Consider the following 24,963-nt stretch of genomic DNA (forward strand, 5'->3'; position numbering starts at 1 on the left):
CGCAGCGCGTGACAGAAACCTCCGCCAGGCAAACGAGTCCTCACACCCCGCGTCAGAAAGGACTTCGCGCCACCTCCTCGTTAGCGCTCCTCAACCTCACAGTCTCTCCCCGCCTCCCAGATTCTCCGGCTGACGGAGAACGCCCACTCCCCTTTCTCACACTGGTCCACAGTCTCTTGCAAAGTGCCTGCAGTGTGTCCGTCCGACCCGGGGAAGAGCCGCCGCAACCCTTCTCATTCCTAAAGTGTCTCAGCAGCGCGTCGCTGCTCTGCGCGCTCTCGCGAGAGTCCACCGCGCCGCCCCCTCCCCCCAGCCCCTCGCCGACGAGGAAGCCTCTGCTGAGCCCCGCGGCGCGCGGGCGCGAGTGGCGCATGCGTGGCTGCTGCTCCCAGCGCGCCCCGCGCAGTCCGGGAACAGAGCAGACGAGGCTGCGAGCGAGGATCCTGCAGCCGCCACCCTACGAATCGTTGTTTGGTCCCCGCCGCTTCTCTCCCCTTAGGGACAGGACCCATTCGCGGCTTATCCTCAGCGTGTGGAGGTTTCCTGAGGACGGCCCGGGCCACCCTGGCCTAGAAGAGCCGGGCGCTGGCCTCGGAGAACGTCGGCCCCCACCAGCAACCCGCAGCGGCCTGGGCGCGCTGCCGTGCCCCGAGCCTCGAACCCGGGGCCGGGTGGGGCCTGCGCATCCGGCCCCACCCACTCGGGGGCCTCCCCTCCCCCGGGCCCTTACCCGGGTGTCTGACACACCCCCTCCCGGCGCGGCTGTCCGCCCCCGCCCTCCTGTCCGCGGTCCCCTGGATTTTCTCCCAGTCCTCTAGCGTTGCTCTTTCCGACATTGCACTAAAAGATGCGCCCTGGAAAACCACAACGCGGGGACACATGTTGTTGGGAGAAGAGGCTGAGTTCTTGGACCTTAGGGTACATGTTCACCTTTTCAAGGGCCTAGGATAGATTTGATTAATCAGCCTGGGGTACCCTGTTCCTGCTGACACTGCCGTTTTCACTTCCCTGCCTTCCCACACTTCCAAAATCATTAGCAGGGAGCTCTGGAAGGTTTGGTTTCTTCGAGTCTCCTTTGAGCTAGACGTGAGGTTGACCGCCGGGTTAGAGCATGGCTGCATCCCTGAACCCTCAGATCGACGCGCCCCTGGAGGTTGAGGGATGCCTAATAATGAAGGTGGAAAAGGAGCCCGAGTGGGCATCGCAGCCCATTCTGGAAGGATCGGACAGCTCTGAGTCCGAGACTTTTCGCAAGTGCTTCAGGCAATTCTGTTATGAGGATGTGACCGGACCCCATGAAGCTTTCAGTAAACTCTGGGAACTTTGCTGCCGGTGGCTGAAGCCAGAAATGCGTTCCAAGGAACAGATCCTGGAGCTGCTGGTGATTGAGCAGTTTCTCACCATTTTACCCGAGAAGATTCAGGCGTGGGCACAGAAGCAGTGTCCGGAAAGTGGAGAGGAGGCGGTGGCCCTGGTAATACATTTGGAGAAAGAGACTGGAAGACTAAGACAGCAGGTGAGAGAGGGTTTTCCAAATTTTTGTTATTTAGCAAGAAGGGGGTGGAAAGGAAGATGGGCAAGGGATGCATTGCAGGAAATGCAAATTATGGAAGGATAAATGGTAATAATGAAAGACCTTTAAAGGGAATCTACTTAAAAGGGATCAGAATTTCATATTAAATAGAAAAAAAGCTTTGGTTGAACTGTTATCTTGCAAATGACACTAAACATTATGCATCTAAGTATTTGTTTTAAATCTTTGCATAATGTTTCCCCAAAAAATTATATGAGAGAAAACAGTACATTATGCTTCACAGGATTTTACTTTTGTAGCTTGATCCTAAAGAGGGCTATTTTGCCCTGCACCCCACCCAAAAAGAAAAGGAAAGAAAAGACTTTATCAGTTACCCCAGGGCCTCTTGTAATCCTTTAATATTCCAATCCGTGTCTTCTGAAGTGCCCTCAATGTCATCATCCTTGTCACTCTTCTCCATTTGAATTGCTGATCCTTATTTGTCAGTGGCTTTGCATGCTCTTCTAATTGTTTTTCAACAGCCCTTTCAGTAACCTCATGAAATCCTGCAAGATTTGCATTTTCACCTTGCACAGGATTTGTGTAAAGATCTGACTATTAGCAAGTTGCTGTGTTGGTCAGAAATAGACACTAGATGTCGAGATTAATTTTCTAAGTTTTCAGTGCACTAGTGAATTAATTAGTGTTCTGAGAACTTTCATTTCTCTGTGAACCTAGTAGATATGAGGACTCAAATAATGTCTAGTCTGATAACAGGGAGGCTCTGTATTTCACTCCTAAGATATTTTGCCCCTCTGTATACTAATAAAGAGCACTCTCCTATTCCCTTATGCCCAGACTTCTGGACAATACTATTATCCTGATGCCCTCAGAGGTCCCATAGGGAATGGAGTGAAATTTTCATTCCTTCTCACATCTTCTATCCTTCTTTGATATCTTTCTTGGGGGAATTTGGCCCTGATCTAGCCCTCTTTAACCCCCTTTTCCCACTATGGCACTGACTTTATTTCCCAGGTTAGCAGTCCTGTGTACTCAGAGAAGCAAGCCCCACTTGGAGCAGCATGGGAGGTGGCAGACTTTCAGCCACAGCAGGTGGAGACCCAACCCAGAGTGATGTCTCTGGAGGGAGCTGAAAGCCTCCACTCAGGACACCAGGAGCAGCTGAACCAAAAGAGAGAGCTTCGGCCCTTACCCAAGAATGGTAAGAAGAAATCAGAGCATGCCCAGTGCAGAGACCATGGCAGATTTGTTTTGTAGCCCTAACACTGTGACTTGTTCAGCGTAGCATCCCCTCAATACATATTTGAAAGTAAATTGAATATTGGGGAGAAAGACTTCATTAGCTTCAAGACTTGGGAATATGTGTGACATAAGTAAAAGGATCTTAAAGATGGAATCTGAGAAAACATAGATTGCCCAGACTGGCCTTAAGGTCTCATAGTGTTATTTAAGAACCTCCACCCTGCAATCAGCTTGTGGTTTTTAGTCCTGCCGCATGTATAAGTGTGTGTGTTCTTGGCTGACTATATGCAACTTGGAAAAACTGGAAGAGGAAATGAGATTTTTTTTCAAAAAGTGACTGACAGTAAGGCATCACAGAAGTGGCTTATGAGAGGGATAAACAATAAGACTTCATAGAGAAGAGACAACTGGTGTTCATATCTGCCCTAGATGTTAATGAATCAAGTCAAATACAAGGAAATGAAGACCCTGCCCTTCCCAGTCCACAGTGATCTCTCCATCCTCTGCAGCATGGTGTCAGGCTTAAAGAGAAGAGTGGAAAGATCACTGAACCTACAGTAGAAAGACATGGGTTTATATCCTTTCTCTGCTCCCTCCCTGTGTTATCTCGGGCAAGTAATATTAATTAATCTCTGTGTATTAATGCATAGAGATTAAGAAATTAGGCTTTAGAGGTACACAGTATGCGTTCAAAACCTACCTCTGCCATTCTTTATCTGTGTGGTCTTGGTCAAGTTACTAAACTTCTCAAACTTTCCATTCTGTCATCTGTAAAAGGAAAATACTAAGGTTGTTAGCGTAGATTAAAGGAGGCATCGTAAAAAGGGTCAGTGCATAACAGTGCTCAGTAAATGTTAGTTTCCTTTCTCCCATAATGGCATGATTATTTTTAAACTTCAAATCTGTCTGACTTACAGAACCCCTCATCAAGAGGCAAGATTCACCACTTCGGACCCCACCTCCTTATCCCTCCTGAAATTCATATTATGATAGAATGCACTGCAAATATTAATGGTTTCTGGAGTTTTCATTGTTTGTTCATCAGCATCAAAGTTCCGTTGTTCACATGGATTATATGCTGTCAGTTACTTTACCTGACAAATTCGTGGGGTTTCTGGGTTTTGCCATCTCAGGTGATATGGAATTCCTAAAGTAAGGTGGTTTTTTCTGTTGAGGTCCTTACTGGGGGTAAGGAGGACAGAAAATTTGAGGGATAGATATCTCAGAAAGGTGAATTCCTTCTAAAAGAAGAGATAGGATTTCAGCCATGTGTGCCTAAGGGAATAATGTATTTCTAAGGAAGTGATTCAGTTTGATTCCATAGAAAGTGGTAGATCAAGCTTTTGAGTTCTTGGTCACAGTAATATTTATTCTTAAAGTTTTCCTAGATAGTGAATTCTAGAGGAGAAGTTAGACCACAGACTGCCTTATACTATATAAGCTTATATATCTTCCTTCCACCTTTCTGGGGGTATATTTCCCTGTAGTGTTCAGTACTATGTATCTGTATACGCTAACATTTTTTAGGACAGTATTCACTCGTAGGGAATTAATTTGTGCTAGAGATAGCGAACTGGTAACTCACGTGCCAGATCAGATTGTTTTGTTTCACCTACAAGGAGTTTTTGGTTTGGGGGTTTTGTTTGTTTGTTTTTAGTTCTCAAGGTTTAAGACTTGAGATTGTACATAAAAGTCCCGCTTTCTGGCTTCTCTTGAAAAAGTTAGAAGCTCTGGGGCTTCCCTGGTGGTTCAGTGGTTAAGAATCTGCCTGCCAATGCAGGGCACATGGGTTCTAGCCCTGGCCCAGGAAGATCCCACATGCCGCGGAGCAACTAAGCCCGTGCGCCACAACTACTGAGCCTGCGTTCTAGAGCCCGAGAGCCACAACTACTGAGCCCACGCGCCACAACTACTGAAGTCTGCATGCCTAGAGCCCGTGTTCCACAAGAGAAGCCACCACAGTGAAGAAGCCCACGCACTGCAAAGAAGAGTAGCCCCCGCTCGCTGCACCTGGCGAAAGCCCACTCACAGCAACGAAGACCCAACACAGCCAAAGATAAAATAAATAAAATTAAAAAAAAAAAGTTAGAAGCTCTGTGCCAGGGCAATAATGTCACAATGAAGCATCAGCTGGAGCTGAACACTGGGTGTACCCTTTCAGTGGGACATGTGCTCTCCAGTTCCCCACAGTCCTTACCTCTCCCCTTTCATGATGTCCTTTACCTGCTTACTCCCTAAAAGCATTTGTGTTTGTGAGCCCTGCTTTAGGGTACCGTGGTTTGGGGCATTGTTCTGAATTCATTGAGAAAATGACCAATTTATGTTTGTCGGTTTTTTTATACATGCTCATTTCATAAAAGGAGAAGCAGCATGAATAAGATGGCAGAGCCAACAACACTAATTGTTTCTTTCTCTTCTTACAGCTCGGCCTTCTCCCTGGGTTCCTGCTCCTGCTGATGAATGGAACACCATAGATCAGGAAGAAACAGCCACACGAGTTCCTGTTGGGTCCCAGGTAAATTGTAATTGTTCTCTCTAGCCTAACTTCCTAGGATATTCAGTCACAATGATTTCCTCAAACTTTTATACTCCCTCCAAGAGACTTTTTCCCCCTTGCTCCTTTTCCAGAAGAGACTGCACCCAGCCATCTGAGTAATGGGATTCTTTGCTGGATCATCTCTCTTATGATGCTTTATAGTACCTTCTGCTTCATTTGGCACATAATATACACTTGGTTCTTTGATTTTAATTTTTATTTAGGGCCTTTCTGTGTTTCATCCATGATCATTCATCCTTCAAAAACCCATGTGGTTATCTTGGTAGTCATTACTGTTAGTGTGTTACAGGGACCACTGAAAGATGTCCACATGGCAAGAGGTTTTTCCTACAAAAAGAGTGTGCGTCAGATTCCTGCTCACAGAGACCTCTACCGGGATATTAGAAAGGAGAGTATTGGGAACATGGTCTCCCTGGGTAAGGATTCTATCCCTTTTCAAATAAAAGATTTGGGGATTTCTAATATATTCACTTCTACCGATGATAAAATAGTTATAAATGTTATCACTTTAAGGACCTCCATGGGTTGTCTAGTCATTTCTGGCCTCTAGCATACCATGTTCTCATACCTCACTCATTCCTTTCTTCCAATTTATATTATAGATTTTTATACATTCTTATAATTTGGTGATTAAAACATTGGGCAGATTTATATATGGTTGTCATATTATTGAAATATAAACTTACCTACATCCACTGGACCAAAACTTCCGCAAAGTCATAAGGGCTTTTCAGGATTTGTTTTTGTTTAACCCATAGTAACCCCAACACTGTGCACAGAGCCTGACATATGGGTGGCGCCCAGCAAATATTCACTGAGTGGATGGAAATCTTATAAACAGAAGGAAAAAAGTAATTTCAATACAACAACCTTGATAGCGTGTTGTGAATTTTTTAAATAGCACGAATTTTTACAGGCACACATAACCACTGAAATGTAATTTTACAAGCAAACTCTTGAAGAGCTATATCATCTGCTTTAACAATAGGGCTAAATATGGTTCATTCATATGTAAGCTACAAGTCAGAGATTACTTATGAATAAAATTATAGGCCTAAAATGTGCACCAATACACACTATAGATACTATAAACCTTTGTTGTCTAATAGAGTAGCCACTAGCTACACGTGGCTATTTAAATTTAAATTTATAAAATTAATTAAAATTAAATAAAGTTTAAAATTCAGTTCCTCACTGACAGTAGCTACATTTAAGGTATTCATAGGGCTTCCCTGGTGGCGCAATGGTTGAGAGTCCGCCTGCCAATGCAGGGGACACGGGTTCATGCCCCGGTCCGGGAAGATCCCACATGCCGCGGAGCGGCTGGGCCCGTGAGCCATGGCCGCTGAGCCTCCGGAGCCTGTGCTCCGCAACGGGAGAGGTCACAACAGTGAGACGCCCACGTACCGCAAAAAAAAAAAAAAAAAAAAAAAAGGTATTCAATAGCTGTATTGGACAGCACAGTTACAGAACATCATCATCAAAGAAAGTTCTGTTGGACAACAATACATATAGACCCTGAAGTACAGAGTTTACAAAATAGGCCATGTCAAACTGAATGAATAAAGATAAACTGACAATTGTTTATAATCAGAAAGTAATTAAAGCAGTTTAAAAAAATGATCAACTTAAGATGACACACCAGTAACAAAGCACTCTTGCCAAAACAGCAGGACCCTTGATTTTATTTTATTTTTATTATTATTATTATTTTTTAATTTTTTGGTCACACCCACAGCATGTGGGATCTTAGTTCCCCGAACAGGGATCAAACTTGCTCCCCCTGCAGTGGAAATGCAGAGTCTTAACCACTGAACTGCCAGGGAGGTCCCAGGACCCTTGATTTTAACTTTTACTTAGGGTCTCTGCACTTCATCACTGATCATTCATCCTTCAGAGACCTGTGTGGTTATCTCGGTAGTCATTGCTGTTAGTGTTGTTACGGGAGCCAGTGAAAGATGGCCACATGGCAAGTTGCCTACACAATAGCTGTTTCCTAGTGTTGCCTTGGATCACACAGCATCCAGACCTAGTAAAATGATGAATTATAGGTCTTAGTAAAATCTGCCATGAGTGGGTTAGAGACCATACTATGGACATTCAGATTTAGCCCAGTGCCTCCATGTATAATAATTACGTATGGAAAGGCCCAGGCCCACAGGCACCTGGCTCGGTCTTTTATCATAGATTGTAAACTAAAGGCTTATGAGTCTAGCCTACAAACATATTTGGGCCTTGCACAGAGTTTTAATATAAAATTAGTTTATAAATCTGGATTTCCAGTATCTCTTAAAAAAATCAAACGTCAGGCACAATGGGCCCACCTTCTCTCAGAGCAGCCATTGACCACAGCTGAGTGGCGGAGCTCGTGCTAAAATGCCAGGGCTCTCACTCCAGCCACCTCACTCCTTTACTTTGCCTGCCTGGTCCTGGTAGATGTTTGAACTTTCATTGTCCCTACACTTACTTCTCTCATGTGAAACTGAAGAGCAAATCTCCATCCCCAGGGTTCTTTCAGCAAGGATTTGATTTGATGCTGCCTCCCTAGGAGAATTCTGTGAAACTCCTATGTGTGTTTTCTATAGAAGGAAACTAAATGTTATTACATACTTATTAGGCATTGGATGCTTTACAGATGATCCTTTATTTAATATTCCCAGTACCTTGTTGAATAGATTATATTATTTCCTAGGAAACTGAGGCTCAGAGAGATTAAGAAACTTCCCCTGGTCAGAAAGTAAAGTAAGTGGTGGAGCTCGGATTCCAATTTAAGACATGTCGATCTCCACCATATTGTAAAGTAAAAAATTAAGTTACTTTCCTATTCTTACGTCTCTTTCCCATTAACTTCGCCAGAATGTCTCCAAAAGTTCTTGACTTCTCATCTCCCATAGCCCTAGTGTGTGTATGTGTGTGTTGAGTGGGAGAGTGAGGGGATGTGGGGAGCAGGTGTAAGCACACTTTATAAGTAACGAATACTGGTTCATAGGAGCACGCTCTGAACTTAACACAATGTTAGATACTGAGAGGGAATTGAAGGTAATGTAATACGTGTTTCTTACCCTTAAAAGTTTTCCTTTAAGAACTAGCTGGGGAAGGAAGTGGTACATATATGAGAAGTGAAACGGTAGTCTTAAGTTAGTAGATGATTGTGCCAAATAACTTGTGTAAGAAACTAGTGTGCATGATCGTGATTGAGGAAGACTTTAGAGAAGGAACTGAACAAGACCTTTAAAGGACAGGTGTGAACAAGTGTTCCAGGAGAGCATACTACAGCAGGAGATTGGGGCATGCAGTGATGATCTCTCTAGCATGAAGTATGTTTCTCTCACTCTAGGAAACACAGCGTCTACAGCTAACAAGATGGCACAGTTGGCGCAAAGAAAGGAGCCATGGACAATAGGTCTACAATCCCCTAATAAGAGGAATGTCCTACAAAGCAACTATATCAAGGAAAAATCAGTTCATGCTATTCAGACCCCTGCAAGGAATGCAGGGAAAACACGGAGAGAGCAGCAGCAGTGGGGTTTGGAAGATGAAAAAATAGCAGGCGTGCATTGGAGTTACGAGGAAACTAAGACTTTTCTTACAATTCTCAAAGAGTCTCGCTTTTATGAAACACTTCAGGCCTGTCCCCGAAACAGCCAAGTATATGGTGCTGTAGCTGAATGGTTGCGAGAATGTGGCTTCCTCCGAACACCAGAGCAGTGTCGGACCAAGTTCAAAAGTCTACAGAAGAGTTATCGAAAAGTGAGAAATGGCCATGTGCTAGAACCCTGTGCCTTCTTTGAGGACATGGATGTTTTGTTGAACCCTGCAGCTCATACTTCATCCACGGATAAGCCAAAGGAGATTCTGTCTCTCCCCAGACTAAAGAGAATTGGTATCAATGCTAAAGAACAGATCAATCTGGTGGAGGAGGAAGAAGCCGCAGAAGAATCTGATGGTGATGAAATGGGTGTTGAGTTTATCCAGAAGTCTGAGCTTCGTGGTGCTCCTGTCTTATTTCAAAACCTGAGTGGTAAGAACGGTGCTTTTTTTTCTTTCTGGTTTGAAAATGGATGATGTGGTCTTGTGGAAAAAGGAGTAGACCAGAAGTGACCAAACCCAGGGAATTCTGTCATGCACACCTTGCCACTCATCACTGTAATTGGCCATGTAACTGAAAGTACTCCCAGGTGTTTTGTTACCCCCAGTGCAGTCTGAGTAACAGCCATGAAGGGTTCTTTTTTGGGTTAGAGCACAGCATGCATTTTGAGTATTTGGGGTCTGTGGAAGGAAGACAGATGGAGTCCAGGGTTCTAAGGATCTAACATTATCTGAGAATTGTTACAATGCAGTCAATTGTATTAGATTGTAACAGTCAAGGATACATTATTATACTATCAAGGATAGTCCATAAAGGAATATGTAACTAACAACAACAAAAAAAAAAGAATTAAAAAAAAAGAAATTCAAAGAGAAGACAAGAAAGGAAAAGAAGAATCACAAAGTAGATGCATTAAATGGAAAAAAATCAGTAAGATGATAGATGTAAATCCAAATATATCATTAATTACAAATTTAAAAGTCTAAGATTATCAGATATATTTTTAAAAACTATATTGCTTACAAGAGATACATCTTTTTCTCTTTTTTTTTTGGAGCAGAGAAAGGCTTATTGCAGGGCCAAAGCAAGGAGAATGGGTGGCTTATGCTCAAAAACCCAGAACCACAAGAGATACATCTTAAACAATATTCAGAGATATTGAAATTAAAAGAATAAAAAAAAAGATACTATGCAAAAGAAAGATGGTGTTGAAATTTGGGGCCTGGGACATGCAGAACTAAACCACCAGTTAGTAGCTATGTGACAGCTGACATATCATATAACTACTTTGAGCTTCAGTTTTCTGTCTAAAATATAGCTAAGAATATGAGGGTAGTTGTTAGCGTTAAATGAGATAATGTAGATGAAGGCATTCTGCAGATGCTAAAATGCAATAAAACACTGCCTGGTGTCACAGTTATTAGTAATGTTTCTGTAATCCACTTTATGAAAAGATGATAATTTCTTAGGTAGAATGGAAAAATAAACCAGGCTGGGAGATCTGAGACTGTACTCATGACTGTACCTATTCAAAACAAACAGATCTCAGGAAAAAGATGGGAAAATGCATTATACAGGTATTCATCATTCTGGAAATCCATAGACATGAGGGTAGGTGGTTTCAAATATGGAATCCAATGATATGACTGAAAGAGACCACCCAGTAAGATGGAGGACAGAAAAGACTTTCCTACTACAGATTATAAAACACCCAAAAAGCATGTTTAACAAACTGTCTTCAGACATATCCTGAAAAGCTTAATTCTGCTATAAAAGCAGGACATCTGCCTGTCTTACAGATGGTTTCATCTCTCAAAGTAGAGGACTCAGTAACATCAAAAACTACTCTGGACATAGTTCTGCTGTTCAAAGAAGACGGGCTAAAGAAATGATAGGGAATTTGGGGGAAAAGTTCCTGCTGGGTGTCCTAGCCCATTATTCCTAACAATTTTTAAAAGACAGACAGCTAAATCCTTAAGAACCATAGCAATGACAGATTTGGGGGGCTACATTTTTATTCTACCAAGTAAACTTTGAGATCAGTTCATCAATTTTAATTTTAAAATCCTATTGGGATTTTGACTTTATAGATTCATTTGACAGTTGATATCTGTACAACTTGAATCTTCCTATCCAGAAACGTAGTGTCTCTCCATTCTTTCTAGTTCTTTTATGTCTTTCAATATAATATTATAGTTATTTTATATAGACCTTCTCATTTCTTGCAAAGCTTATTCCCAGGCATATAATAGTTCCAGGCAATGGGATTTGTTTTCTTGTACTTCTTATATTTTGTAATGTATAGAGGCTTCAGACACCTTGTATCTTTGAACTTTATCCTTGAATGGCAGGTGTGCACTGGGGCTACGAGGAAACCAAGACTTTCCTTGACATCCTCCGTGAGACTCGGTTTTATGAAGCACTGCAAGCCTGTCATCGGAAGAGCAAGTTGTACGGGGCCGTGGCTGAACAGCTGCAAGAGTGTGGCTTCCTCCGGACACCAGAACAGTGCCGGACCAAGTTCAAAAGCCTTCAGAAGAGTTACCGCAAAGTGAAAAATGGTCACGTGCTAGAGTCCTGTGCATTCTACAAGGAGATGGATGCCCTGATTAACTCTCGGGCATCTGCCCCTCCCACTAGCACCCCAGAGGAAGCCCCGTCACCCTCAATTCAAGAAAGAGAGGACATTGAGATTGAACCCCAGGAACCTACGGGCTGGGAACCTGAGGAGGACTCACAGGAGGCAATAGTTGAAGATTCCAGCAGTGAGAGACTGAGTGAGGAGGAAATTGTGCCAGAGCCAGAATTCCAGGGACCCCCAGGTTTACTGCAAAGCCCGAGTGGTAAGGATCATGAGGGGCTGTGGTCTAAAGAAGAAGGAAGTGGGATCTACTGACAGATCAGAAGAGCTGGCACATCGCTCATGAAGGTCTATTCATTAAGCAGATATTCGTGTGTCCTGTGCCATTTGAGGAAAAGGGGGAGGTATCGATGAATAAAACAGAGTCCCTGTTCTTATGGTGCTTCTGTTCAAGGGAGGAACTTGGATTCTCGTGATTTGGTTTTTGGGATCTCAGCCTCGGTTTTGGTGTGTATGGGGCAGATAATGTTTAATATCTCCTAGAAATATTGTGGGGAAGAAGAATTTGGAATTAAACGTGAGAAAAACTCAGATCAAGGAGGTGTGTCAGTAAGCTCAAAACAGAAATGTCTCAGTTATGTGTGATGTGCATGAGAAAAAGGATAGGCAGAGAGAAAAAGACTTTGTTCTGGTACTGAGCTCCACCTGCGGGTTTCCCGCTGACCACTGGATGCCCTCACAGGCGTCTCACCAGCAGTCCAGGCTTAAATTTTTCAAAATTAAAATCAGCATCTTCCTTCCCACACTATGGCTCTTCCCTGTGTCCTCCCACAGGTCATCCAGACTTAAAAGATAGAGATTTTTTTGATGCCTTCTCTCTCATTGTTTACATCCAGGCAGATGATATGTTTTTTCAGCTGTTGTAGAACTCCCATCTGCCCCCCTCTTTAGTTACCATAACCATTACCCTAGTTTAGCGTTTCTCTGTCTCTTGCCTAAACTATTGTAAAAGTCTCCAAACCAGTTTTCTCCATTAGACTTGTATTAAGATTCCACAACCATCCTTAATCTGAGTTTGTCTTTCTAACCTTACCTGTTATTATTTTCCTTCCTGTACTCTATGCTTATTCAAAACAAACATTAGAAAAGGAAGTTCACACATATGCTCTCTGGTAGTATTTATACAGGAATTTGTTTTTGTATGGGGATGAAAGCTGAAATTATTAACTCTGTAACTGGAACTGTTAAAGTTGATAACTTTGGAAACAAAGTCCTTCTCTTGTGAATCTTGTTTCTTAAGGTGAGCTCCAGATCTGTCATCAAATTATCAGACTCTATCTGAGGCAACTACTAGGCTATAACTTCCTCCAAATCCCAGAACAATGTTGGACCCAATCAGAGTACTTCAGAAGATGACATTGTTAGGGCTTTTGACCTAAGTCAGTGGATTCACTGATGGCTGCCCTCCTCTTCCAGCCCAGGACACAGCCACCCCACGTAGGACTGAGGGATGTTGGCAGTTTCAGCTCAATATGTGGAAGGAAAGTAATGTTGAAATTAGCAAGTAGAAAAAAGACAGTACAGCAAAATGCATAAGAAGGGTTTGAGAATCAAGCAAACCTGGATTGGGCCTAACTTACACAGTTTGTGAACTATTTATGGATCAAATAATACGATGTCTGAATTTACTTCAAAATAATCCGGGTAGAGGGAGCAGAGAATGTGTGGGAATAGAGATGAAACAAGATTGGCCAGGAGTATATCATTGGGTAAGTGGTTCATGGAAGTTCAGTTTATGTACTGTTCTCTACTTTTCTGTGTTTAAATTTTCCATAATAAAAAGTTAATACAAAAACCACACAGTTAATAAGTGACCAGGATGGAATCATAACCAGAGCTGTCTGATTCCAAAGCCTGTGTCTTCACCACATCATGCTCTCTGTTCAGAAAACTTCTCGGCAAAGCTGGATCCAAGATGTACTGTGGGATGCAGATGAAGGAGTGAGGAGAAGATAATTCTGGTTGTCGAGCAGTGAGAATTAAGATTTGAGTTAGTGTGGTCTGTGTGTGAGACTGCCAGGAAAACAAAGTGACAGCAACATTTGAGAAGAAAGAAATACCCTTGGATAGAGTATGACTAGAGGTTGATGAGCTTAGAAGTCCATTGAGGAATTTGGACTTGATCATTAGAATCTAAACACTAATGAAGTGTAGTGTACTTTCATTATAGATGAGAAATTTTGAAAGCAGGATGAATTGTAGTGGAATTTCAGGGAGATAAACTAAGTTGCTCCCACGTTAATCAGGATACAGATTGGGGATAATGGCTTGGATTATAATTAAATTCTGAAAACATTTCCAGAGGCCTACTTTGTGCTGGGTATTATTGGCTATATTCGTGGAACTGAAAGAAAATAAGGCCCAGTGAATCAGAAAGAGTCCCCATGCCTGAGGCCAGTGAAGCACACAGGGATCCTAACAGACAAGGCCTGTAGGCCATGTTGTTTATGTTGATACATGACTGGTCTGAAATGTTTATTGTCTTTTTTTTCAGATTTTGAAATTGGAAGTAGTATCAAGGAGGATGCAACACAGGTAATCTATAAGGACATGGAGCAGCATAGGGCACTAATGGAAAAGTCTAAAAGGGTTGTTTCTCAGAATGCTGACCCAGGTAAATATTGTAAAAGGGAATGCATCTCAGGAAGACAATGGGACAACCTTCAAGGAGTCAGACAGGGAAAACTGATGTCTCAGCCTAGAGATTTAGGGAAAGCTGTCGTGCATCAGAGGCCTTTCATGGGGAAAAGGCCCTACCGACTTCTCAAATACGGAGAAAGCTTTGGAAGGAGTGCTCGCCTCATGTGCCGGATGACCCACCAGAAGGAAAATCCTTATAAGTGTAGTGTCTGTGGGAAGTGCTTTGGTAGAAGCAGGAGTCTAATTAGACACCAAAGAATCCACACAGGAGAAAAACCTTTTAAATGTCTTGACTGCGGGAAAAGCTTTAACGACTCCTCAAACTTCGGTGCCCACCAGAGAATCCACACAGGAGAGAAGCCCTACAGATGCGAAGAGTGTGGAAAATGCTTCAGTCAGAGCTCGAGTCTCATAATACATCAGAGAACCCACACTGGAGAGAAGCCCTACCAGTGTGGAGAGTGTGGGAAAAGCTTTACCAACAGTTCTCATTTCAGTGCCCACAGGAGAGTCCACACTGGTGAGAATCCCTACAAATGTGTGGATTGTGAGAAGAGTTTCAATAACTGTACGAGATTTCGAGAACATCGGCGAGTACACACTGGAGAGAAGCCCTACGGGTGCGTGCAGTGTGGCAAACGTTTCAGTAAGAGTTCTGTCCTCACTAAACATCGGGAGGTTCATGTGAGAGAAAAGCTTCTGCCATACCCTCCAGCGCTCTATGCCCCAGAGAACCCACACAAGGGAAAGACTGATGAATTCAGGCAAACTGTTTGATGACGATCTCTTCTCTTCCTAAATGTCCCCTTAGCCATTTTACCCTAATCTCACTCTTGGAAGCAATCTTTTCTTAGCTATAAAGTGTAATTCCCAAGATAAGGTTGAGAATATAAATAAAGACTTGGATCCTGTCCTCACCTCTGCCTCTAACTTGATCAGTCTGTTCCTCTCCTTCTATGTGTCTCAACTTTTCCTTTAATAAAGTGAAGAAGATACAGTGTCTGAGTGCAGAATGGAATTCTCTTCAGTATGTCGAGGCCACTGCCATGGGATCGCTAAACCCAGCAACATCCAAGATCCTTCAGTGTATGGGAGAGTTGTTATCAAGGAGATAAAAAATGCTCAAAGTTTTTTTCATTCTCTACCACATGCGATCCCGGATGCAACTTGATCACAGAGTTTCCTGTTTGGGTAGAACTTTCAGGAGCCTGATGAGAACCACATCAGATCCATCTTGGTTTGGAAGATATTCACAAAAGGAGATTGAAGATTTTATAGTTTCCATCAGAAGTCTGTTGCAGTGTACCTTTTTTGTGTCAAGAAGTTGATCTAAATAGCTAAGGTAGAATCCCTGTATTGTCACTGAAATAATGCCTTGCCCTCCATAGAGATGAGAAGCAACTGATCACCCATCGTCCTTTGTAGACTAACCGTTTCTGTACCTGAAGACTGAGAGCCTCTCGGCTGCTGTTTCTCCAGCCTATAAGTAATCCAGTTCCTGTTACTGTTTCTCCGAAGTCCTACACGTACCTCTTAATTGTTCTGGGTGCCCTTGTCTGACTCTTCTGCACTGCCACGCCCTCCTCAGACTGAATAGCGTGCATGCTTATGGTGTGTCTCATTAAAGTAGAATTTCAGACACATTCTAGTTCTGAATGTGTGACTTCTCTGGTTTTTATCTAGAATATGACTGACAATGTTGGCATATTTTATGCCTCCCAACTCCACACTTCAGTATAATATTGTATAATTTTAGATAGTTTTCTAAAACTCTAAGGAGATAGGGAAGGAAGTGAGGTAGAGACCTGAAACATTCAATATTTATAAGATCAGTTGGACTCCTTAGACCTGCTTTAGATCAGATAGCCACCTTGGTCCAGACCAGCACTCCAGAGCTGCTTGTTAAGTTTACCGTTCTCTTTTCTGAGGCTTCTAGTCCCTCTTCATGTGGTCATAAACCTCTCTGTAGAACCCTGAGTAATTTATACAGCTCTATACCTCAATGAGTGAAGGTGGAAATATTTACTGAAACTTCCAGGCCAGAACACTTTTCGTTTTCCACATTTACCAGTTGGTCTGAAAGATGTCTTTGACAAGCCCCAGCACTGCCCCGATAAATACTGAAGGAAGGGTTCAGATGGGGAGACAGTTCACTTATGGACGTCGCAAACCAGGGATTTGGTCATCCAAAGCTGTTAAACTCCAGGATGAGGCCAGTGGCATTTATACCCTTAAGATGAAGGTAACCTCAGGGGGCTTTGCTTTGGGGAGGGAGAAGTCATAAGTTTAGTGGAAAGATAACCAGAGTCAGGGCTGTAGATCATTTTTTTGATCTTCTCTCTCCTTTGTCAGATGCTCTCTTATTTGAAGACATCTGAGTATGTTTGAATCTTTTGAAACTTGTTCAACAAAGTACCAAGAAGGGTAGGCAGTGTAGAAAGAAATCCAACTTACGGTGCCAGAATCAGGTGTGGCCTGTTGGAAGGCAGGTGACTCAGGTAAACATTGATAAATGTTTCATACACTTATTAGGAATGTTAGGATGTTGTTCAGTAGGTTGATTTCCTCTGTGTTGTCTGAATTATAGACCTCTAACGGTAAGTGCAGTTTCATGTTGGTAGTGTGCCTAGCACAGTGAGGTGTGTGTGGTGCCAGTGGGCGTGTGCTTGTATTGTGTCGATGTTCTGGAATTCTAACTCTAAAGACGATGCACATTAATAGAAATCACCTCTTAGTAATAGGTATGCAGGATTGATCATTATATCGAAGCATGATTCAGGAAAGTAGATGATTTACTCAAATATTTATTAAGCACTGTTGTGTGTAAGGCTGTGTTCTAGGCACAGTGAGGGATATGAAAATGAAAAAAGGCATGGTGTCTGTGCTCAAGGAACTTGCAATATGATGGAAGAAGTATTGCAGCAAAACGTAATGTCAATTATGTTCATGTCAATTATGGAACATAATTAGTTTATTAATGAAAAAATCACCTTCACTTGCAAAAAGAGTTTTTTTAATTGCCTAAAATCATATTCTCTACCTCTGTCGCTTCAATTTCCCCAGTGGCAGGAAAGGCTCAAGAACCACTCCTTCTCCAGTGGAATAAACTCATTCTGTCTGTCATATGTCTGGGATCAAGCTAAGGTGAAATTTGGGTTCCCTTACCTTTTCCCAGTTGTAAGTGGACTATTTGAACTTGTATTAAATTAACTTACTGGACTTTGCTTCTGAAGAAATAGGAAGTCCTGCCCACCATCTTAGACCAAGGCAGTTTGTATTTTATCCTTTTTAAGGTGGAGCATGAAAGTTAAAATGAACAGTCATACTCTGATTACTGTGTCTCATTTCACATAAATTGCCTTTATGAAGACCCATAGGAGAAGGTTTCTTCCTAGGTCTCAGTACCAGAGAAAGCTCTGATTCTAAAGCAAAAAATAAAAATTTTACCTTACAAACACTGATTTTTTATTTTTTTACAACTTACTACTTTTCTTCTGGCTGCTGGAACAAAGAAACTTACAAAAACAGAGCTTACAACTCACCTCAACCAACTACTTAAATCTATATTTATCTAATACTGTAGATTAGGTAAATATAGATTTGGAACTTTGGAACCTGGTTGTATCCCTGCATGGGCTTATTTTGTTACTTCCACAAATGCCGTGATTCTTACTGGCATTTTTATTATACACATACAACCTACTTTATTCATCTGGAAGGAAACCTTAGTTTTTTAAAGAGGAAAACGTCACAATATGCTTAAACAGTTCAGGGCAGCCTGCACGTCGAATGAGCGTTAGACCAGAAGCCAAAAGACAAGCTTCATTCTTGTCGCTACCACTTTCTGAGTGCTGCTGGACAAATCAGCCTCTCTCTGGGCCTGATATCCTTATCTGAAGAGAAGTTGAGCATGATTGCCAAGACCACTCTGGCTCTGATGTTTTGTGAGGCTATGGGGCATCATGTAGAGAGGAAAAGATATAAGACCAGGCCACTGCCCTGGCTCGCCACCGCAGGCAGCATTTCGGGCTGCACTGAATCCACCCCATACTTCAGCAAGAGGATGCTGTGAGCAGTCCGGGAGCTTGCTCAGTGAGGAGAAAGGACAAATCACTCATGTTCAACCGCAGGCAGCCCCTGAGTCACCTCGATAGGCCGTGGCAGGTAGCTGCAGTGGAGAAAGCCTATTTTGGGAGCTCTGGTGCCCAGTGACAGACACAGTTCAACTCTGAGGGAGCTCGGGAAGCCCCAAATGCAAGGCGCGTCTGAGTGACTTGTGTAGTGATAAGCCTTTACCTCTGAATGCATTCCAAGTATAAATGTATGTCTACTCATTGTTTTGTATTAATGTTCACTTAGATGTCTTCTTGAAAACTTGTATGTGAAATAAATGTCTAAAATAAATGACTCCCGTTGGTTTTTGCCATAATTTGAAGGCTGTCTTCTATCAAGGAAAAAGAGAACTTATCCAAGGGCTAATAAAAGCTGATCCTCGCAGCTCAAGAGAATTTCAGTTTCTTTCCAGCCCACTGTTCTCCCCGCAGCTAGCAGGGATCTCTTGGGAGGCCACAGCTATTCCTGTGCTGCAGTCCTCTGATAGCTGTCACTGCCATTGTCCCAGAAAACGTTTGGCTCTAATTCTAGAGTGGAGTTAGTCTTGGAGGCACACACTGCGTGTGTTCTTGGAGGGGCACTCGACCACAACCTCTGCTGCTGGAACAAGTCTTGACACGATTTCCCCAGATACGGTGGTGCCTTTGGTTTACTATTTGATTTAAAGAGTCCCAGTGCCTTCCACTTAGCCCTTCTTCCCATAACAACTCCAACTCCATGGGTCATAGAGTCAGTGTAGAGATTGTCACTTGCCGAGGATGTATTTCCAACTATACTCTGAGAAACTGTCAGAAGAATCATAGGATGGATTTAGAGCCAGTTCACCTAGACATGAGGTAGATTCCAGACAAAGTGTATCTCTCACCTGGACTTTATAAGCAGCCAACTGCAATAGCACCCAAGGTTCTCAAGAATTATAACTGCTCAGGGTCAGTATCTGAGAGTCCCTCTACATCTTCTATATTTTCCTTGAGTAAATGGCCACAACGTTTTTAGAGGAAACAGAGACAAAGGCTCAGAATAGGGACTTCCCTGATGGTCCAGTGGTTAAGAATCTGTCTTGCAATGCAGGGGATGCCGGTTTGATCCCTAGTCAGAGAACCAAGATCCCACATGCCACAGGGCTACTGAGCCCACGTGCCACAACTAGAGAGAAGCCCGTGCACTGCAATGAAAGATCTTGTGTGCCACAACTAAGACTGAATGCAGCCAAAAACTAAATAAATATTAAAAAGAAAAAAATGGCTCAATATTCATGTGCATTGTTACATCCTAATCGTTCCACAAGATTACTTGATCTTCCATTCCTTTATAGAGATTTAAGTCTGTGAACTGACCCACGTGTGGGAGTTAGATGAGAGACTTTAAATCTGTAAGGGGAAAAAAATCTCTAAGGCTACAAATTTTCAATTCCTATAAACCAGTTAAGGCAATTAGATTTTAAGGGAGGAGAATGAATGCTTTGTGTTTCAAACACCAAAAGGAACAAAGCTAGTCACAACCTCCAAACACCATGGTGGGTCCAGGGACTCAGAAGGGAAGCAATGGTTTGGGGTCCCAAGAGAGGCGAATGCCTGAACCCACTTTGAGGTGGTAGGACTCTGGAGGAAAATGGCAGTGTGGGGATAGAGGGGATGGGGGCAAGACCCGAAAGGCCCGGCCTTAAGAGTTGCTTGGATACATGAGCGTGGAGCCCGTGGAGCACACAGGTGTGCTTGGTGTGGAAGTTGTGGAATTGTCAGTAAACAACCCCTCTTTCTAGAAACCACCCTGGCCAAGTGTGACTGACTCAGCTATAAAATGGCAGCTGCAGCGGGCATGAAGTAAAAAGTTAGAGGAGGAAGACCATGGGCAGATGAATGGATAAGGGAGATGTGGTATATTACACAATGGAGTATTACTCAGCCATAAAAATGAATAAAATAATGCCGTTTGCAGCACATGGATGGACCTAGAGATTATCATACTGAGTGAAGTAAGTTAGACAAAAACAAATATATCACTTATATGTGGAATCTTAAAAAATGATACAAATGAACTTATTTACAAAACAAGAAATAGACTCACAGACACACAAAACAAATTTATGGTTACCAAAGGGGAAAGGGTGTGGGGAGGGATAAATTAGGAGGTTGGGATTAACAGATGTACACTATTATAGATAAAATAGATAAACAACAAGGACCTACTGTATAGCTCAGAGAACTGTATTCAATCTTTTAATAACCTAAAATGGGGCTTCCCTGGTGGCGCAGTGGTTGAGAATCTGCCTGCTAATGCAGGGGACACGGGTTCAAGCCCTGGTCTGGGAGGATCCCACGTGCCACGGAGCAACTAGGCCCGTGAGCCACAACTACTGAGCCTGCGCCTCTGGAGCCTGTGCTCCACAACAGGAGAGGCCGCGATAGTGAGAGGCCCGCGCACCGTGATGAAGAGCGGCCCCCGCTTGCCACAACTAGAGAAAGCCCTCACACAGAAACAAAGACCCAACACAGCAAAAATAAATAATAACCTAAAATGGAAAAGAATCTGAAAAAGTATATATATATAAAACTGAATCACTTTGCTGTACACCTGAAACACAGCATTGTAAATCAACTATACTTCAATAAAAAAATTTTTAATATTAAAAGTAAAATAAAGCGATTTCCCTGGTGGTCCAGTGGTTAAGATTCCATGCTCCCAGTGCAGGGGGCCTGGGTTCGATCCCTGGTCAGGGAACTAGATCCCCATGCTGCAAGTAAGACCTGGCACAGCCAAATAAATATTTAAAAAATAAAATTAAAAGTTAGGACATGAAGGTAGAAGATTGGCATACTTCGCCTTAGGATTGCTTAAACTCTCAGAGTTCTTGGACAGTCTGGTGAGGGAAGATGCGAGAACATAATACTAGGCTTCTCAACAACACAGAATATGAGGACTCAAGCCGATTCTCACAAAAGGAAATGAATCAGTACTTGTGCTCCAAGGGTATAAAGCAGCACATGCCTGCTGCAGTAGAAAAAAACACTAGAGAGTGTGTCCAAAATCCTGGATTCTAATTGAGCTCTGCCATTAGATCACTGTGTGATTATAGTCAAATTATTTAGCTCGCCTCTCTGGGTTGTGGGATTGGACAGCATGAGTGCTTCCCAACATTTTCCCCTCAAGAGGCCCAAAGATCCTATGTGAAGATAGTTGATTGAGAAAATACATGCGTGCAAAGTCCGTTTAGAATCTTCTTGCCAGAGCTCCGCTCCCTTGCCATGATTCTGATACCTGCACATTTCAAAACCTTTGATTAGAGGGACTTCCCTGGCAGTCCAGTGGTTAACACTCCACTGCAGGGTGCACGGGTTTGAACCAAGATCTTGCGTGCCACACAGTGTGGGGAAAAAAAATTTTTGATTAGACAATAATAAATATAAGAGCTATCACACTGTCCACTCACTAGGTATGAGGCACTGTGCTAATGCTTTACAAACACTTATCCTCACAAACACTCTGAAGCAGGTTTCCCATTTTAAGGAAACTGAGGCTGAGAGAAGTTAAATAACTTCTTCAAACTTATACAGCAAAAAAGCCAATGTTCTGAGATTTAAACTTGGATCTTTCTCAGAATCCAAACTCGTAGCAACTGCTTTTTACTACTGCCATAGTTTCCAGCTCTAACATCCTAAATTTCTGTGACCTCGTTGTTCCTGAGAAGACAGGAGGTGGGGTGGAGGTAAACTTAGGTGATCTGGGTCAATCTTGGATTCTACTCTGTAGGGTCAGAATGAATCTGAGAGTCATCAGGATCCGCCTATGCCATTCTTTCAGTCAACAAGTACTCAGTCCCTTCTGTACAGCAGTGAGCCCAATAATGTGGAATCACAAAGAGGAATTAACATTGATCTTCCTCTTGAGAGCTTGTGGTCTAGAAATGGATATGAAGAGCGGGACTTGAAATCCAATTGCAAGTTAGGAGTGAGAAGAGTTATCATACACGTGCTTCTGTCCCCCTCTTCATGGGGGACTAAGGGGCAAGTAGTCAGGCGACATACTGTCCCTTATTCAGCAATAGTAACCTGTGATGACAAAGATCATGAACCCTGCAGTCAAACGTACCTTATATTTTGGCTCCACCAAGGTACTAACTATGTGACTCTGGGTAATGTCATCTCTTGGGATCTCCATTTGCTCCTCTGGAAAATGGGAAGAGTAAGAGTGGCTACCTGTATTCATTTCCTGAGGCTGTCCCTAGAAATGACCACAACCTCGGTGACTTAAAAAAACAGGTACTTATTCTCTCACCATTCTGGGTGCCAAAAGTCTGAGATCAGGGCGTCAGCAGTCCACACTCCCTCCAAAGGCTGCGGGGAGAACCCCTGCTTGCTTCCTCTAGCTCTTGGTGACTCCTGGTGCTATCATGTGATACCATAACTCTGCCTTGGTCCTTCCATATGGCCACTTTCTCTGTGTCCTTTTCTGTCTCTCATAAGGACACTTTCATTGGATTTAGGGCCCACTCTAATCCAGTATGGTTCGTCTTGACCCTTACCTTACTTGGGTCTGCAAAGCCCTTGTTTCCAAACAAGGTCACATTCTGAGGTTCCAAGTGGACATGAATTTAAGTGGGGACACTATTCAACCCACTACACTACCTCATGGGATTGTTGTGTGAGGACTAAATGAAATATGCATGGAAAGCATTCTGCACAGTGCCAAGCACAAAATCAACAATAAATGTTAGCTGTACACGTGTATGCATGGGTGTGTATGGGTGTGTGTGTATATATCTATATCTATATCTATCTATATATATATATAACTATTTTGTTATTTACTAGATTTACCAAAGGTTGATTTCATTATTTATTTCACCAAAGGATGTAGTAACTTTGAATGTTTTTCACTCTTTGTGAGTTTTCTAATGTGTTGTTTCTGATTTCAAACTTTTACTGAACATTTACTGTATGCTAGGTGCCGTGTTAAGTCCTTCCCATTGCATTAACTCATTGGACCCACACAATATGCCTGTTGCTGAGGAAACTGAAGCTCAGAGAGCTTAAATAAATTGCCCAGGCAGGGTCACACAGCTAGTAGGTGTGGTGAAGCTGGGATCTGAACCCAGGTTCAGCTGACTCGAGTCCTACTTCTTAACTGAAGTAGGTCCATCAGCGCGTACGCTGGGTCTTGAATTTGCCTTCATTGAGTTCTTTGCCTTCCCTCTCTTCACTTGGGTTCTTTGAGCACATCATTTACCATCCTTTCCTATCAGCCTATTCATTTGATCTACTGGATAAATTACAAGTTCTTACTAGATGTTCTTCCAGCAAAGACTCATCCTTTCCTGACTAACCCTAACAGCTCTTCCTATTATTGCACAGTTTCCCTGTTAACAATTCTGTTTGTTCTTAACCCCATGAGTTAATGTTCGCTATTTGTCTTTTTTTTTTTTTTTTTTTTTTTTTTTTTTTTTTTTTTGCGTTACGCAGGCCTCTCACTGTTGTGGCCTCTCCCGTTGCAGAGCACTGGCTCCGGACGCGGAGGCTCAGCGGCCATGGCTCACGGGCCCAGCCGCTCCGCGGCATGTGGGATCTTCCTGGACCGGGGCACGAACCTTTGTCCCCTGCATCGGCAGGCAGACTCTCAACCACTGCACCACCAGGGAAGCCCCCGCTATTTGTCTTTAGGTGCAGCTATATGTCTTAAGATTACATGAACATTATAAGAGCCCAGACTCTGGAGCCAGACCACTGGGATTTGAATCTCAGCTCTGCCACTTCCTGAGTGACCTTGAGTAAGTAATTTGACTTCTCTGTGCCTCACTTTCCTCATATGTAACATGAAAAAAAAATAACAATAATACATACCTGTACAGTTGTGAAAATGAAATAAATTACCACGTTTCGAACACAAAGCAGATCCTGGCATGTAGAAAGTGCTCAGTTAGTGTCAGTAGCTATTTTTACAATTACCTTCACATCATTGAACACAGGTTGTCTGAGTAGCTCTTCTCTTTACGTTTATTGTTATTGAAATTTATTATTCTCTTTTTCTCCAAAATGTCTTGGATATTTGGGTAGTGTCCATTTTCTCAACAGGCAATCTCTCACTGTATTGGTAATATTCTCCAGTGAGCATTTTCTTCCTTTTTACTCAGATGAGTATTTTGCTTGTCTGGTAGAAGTGGGTGATGTTTTTGTTCGTTGTTGAGAATTATTTTTCCCTAGCACCCCTTTGTGGTGTTAGAATGATCACCTTCCATAAATTACCCATAGATTCTTGTAGAGAAGATACACACTCTACTTTTAAGGTGTGAACTTCAGAACGTGTCTTTTTATTCCTTTTTTATCCTTAGTTATTCACTATACTCGTATCTTCCATCTAAATGCCTCTGTCTCTCCAGACCTGTATTATGCCACATTATATATTTCCTTGGGAAATCCTTGCAGCTCTGGTCCACCCCCATACCCACGCACATCCCCAGCTGGAGTGCCATGAGTGGGTCAGTCCATGTCCTGGATAGCACTGGGCACTAAACCATGCCCTGGAGTCTGCATTGGGCTCTTCAGCAGGGTCTTGAGGTCTGTGATCTGAAACTGATTCTGACCAGAGTCCAAACTGGACTCCAGAAGGGACTCTGAGCTCCGGACAGAGCTCCCTTGGCCCTGGCTGAGAGG

At 42.9% G+C, this 24,963-nt stretch overlaps 1 protein-coding gene across 1 annotated transcript; it reads left to right on the plus strand.

Annotated features, from left to right (window-relative positions):
- Positions 1 to 1,111: 1,111 nt before the first annotated feature.
- Positions 1,112 to 14,980, plus strand: ZKSCAN2 (zinc finger with KRAB and SCAN domains 2; the record flags this gene model as incomplete). Its single annotated transcript, XM_082856857.1, has 7 exons — positions 1,112 to 1,516; positions 2,549 to 2,735; positions 5,200 to 5,291; positions 5,623 to 5,749; positions 8,671 to 9,354; positions 11,274 to 11,765; positions 14,058 to 14,980. The coding sequence occupies 7 exons, from the start codon at positions 1,112 to 1,114 to the stop codon at positions 14,978 to 14,980; spliced, it is 2,910 nt and encodes a 969-aa protein (XP_082712983.1).
- Positions 14,981 to 24,963: the final 9,983 nt, after the last annotated feature.

This window comes from Leucopleurus acutus, assembly GCF_964270905.1.
Source record: "Leucopleurus acutus genome assembly, chromosome: 16".
Classification (NCBI taxonomy): domain Eukaryota; kingdom Metazoa; phylum Chordata; class Mammalia; order Artiodactyla; family Delphinidae; genus Leucopleurus; species Leucopleurus acutus.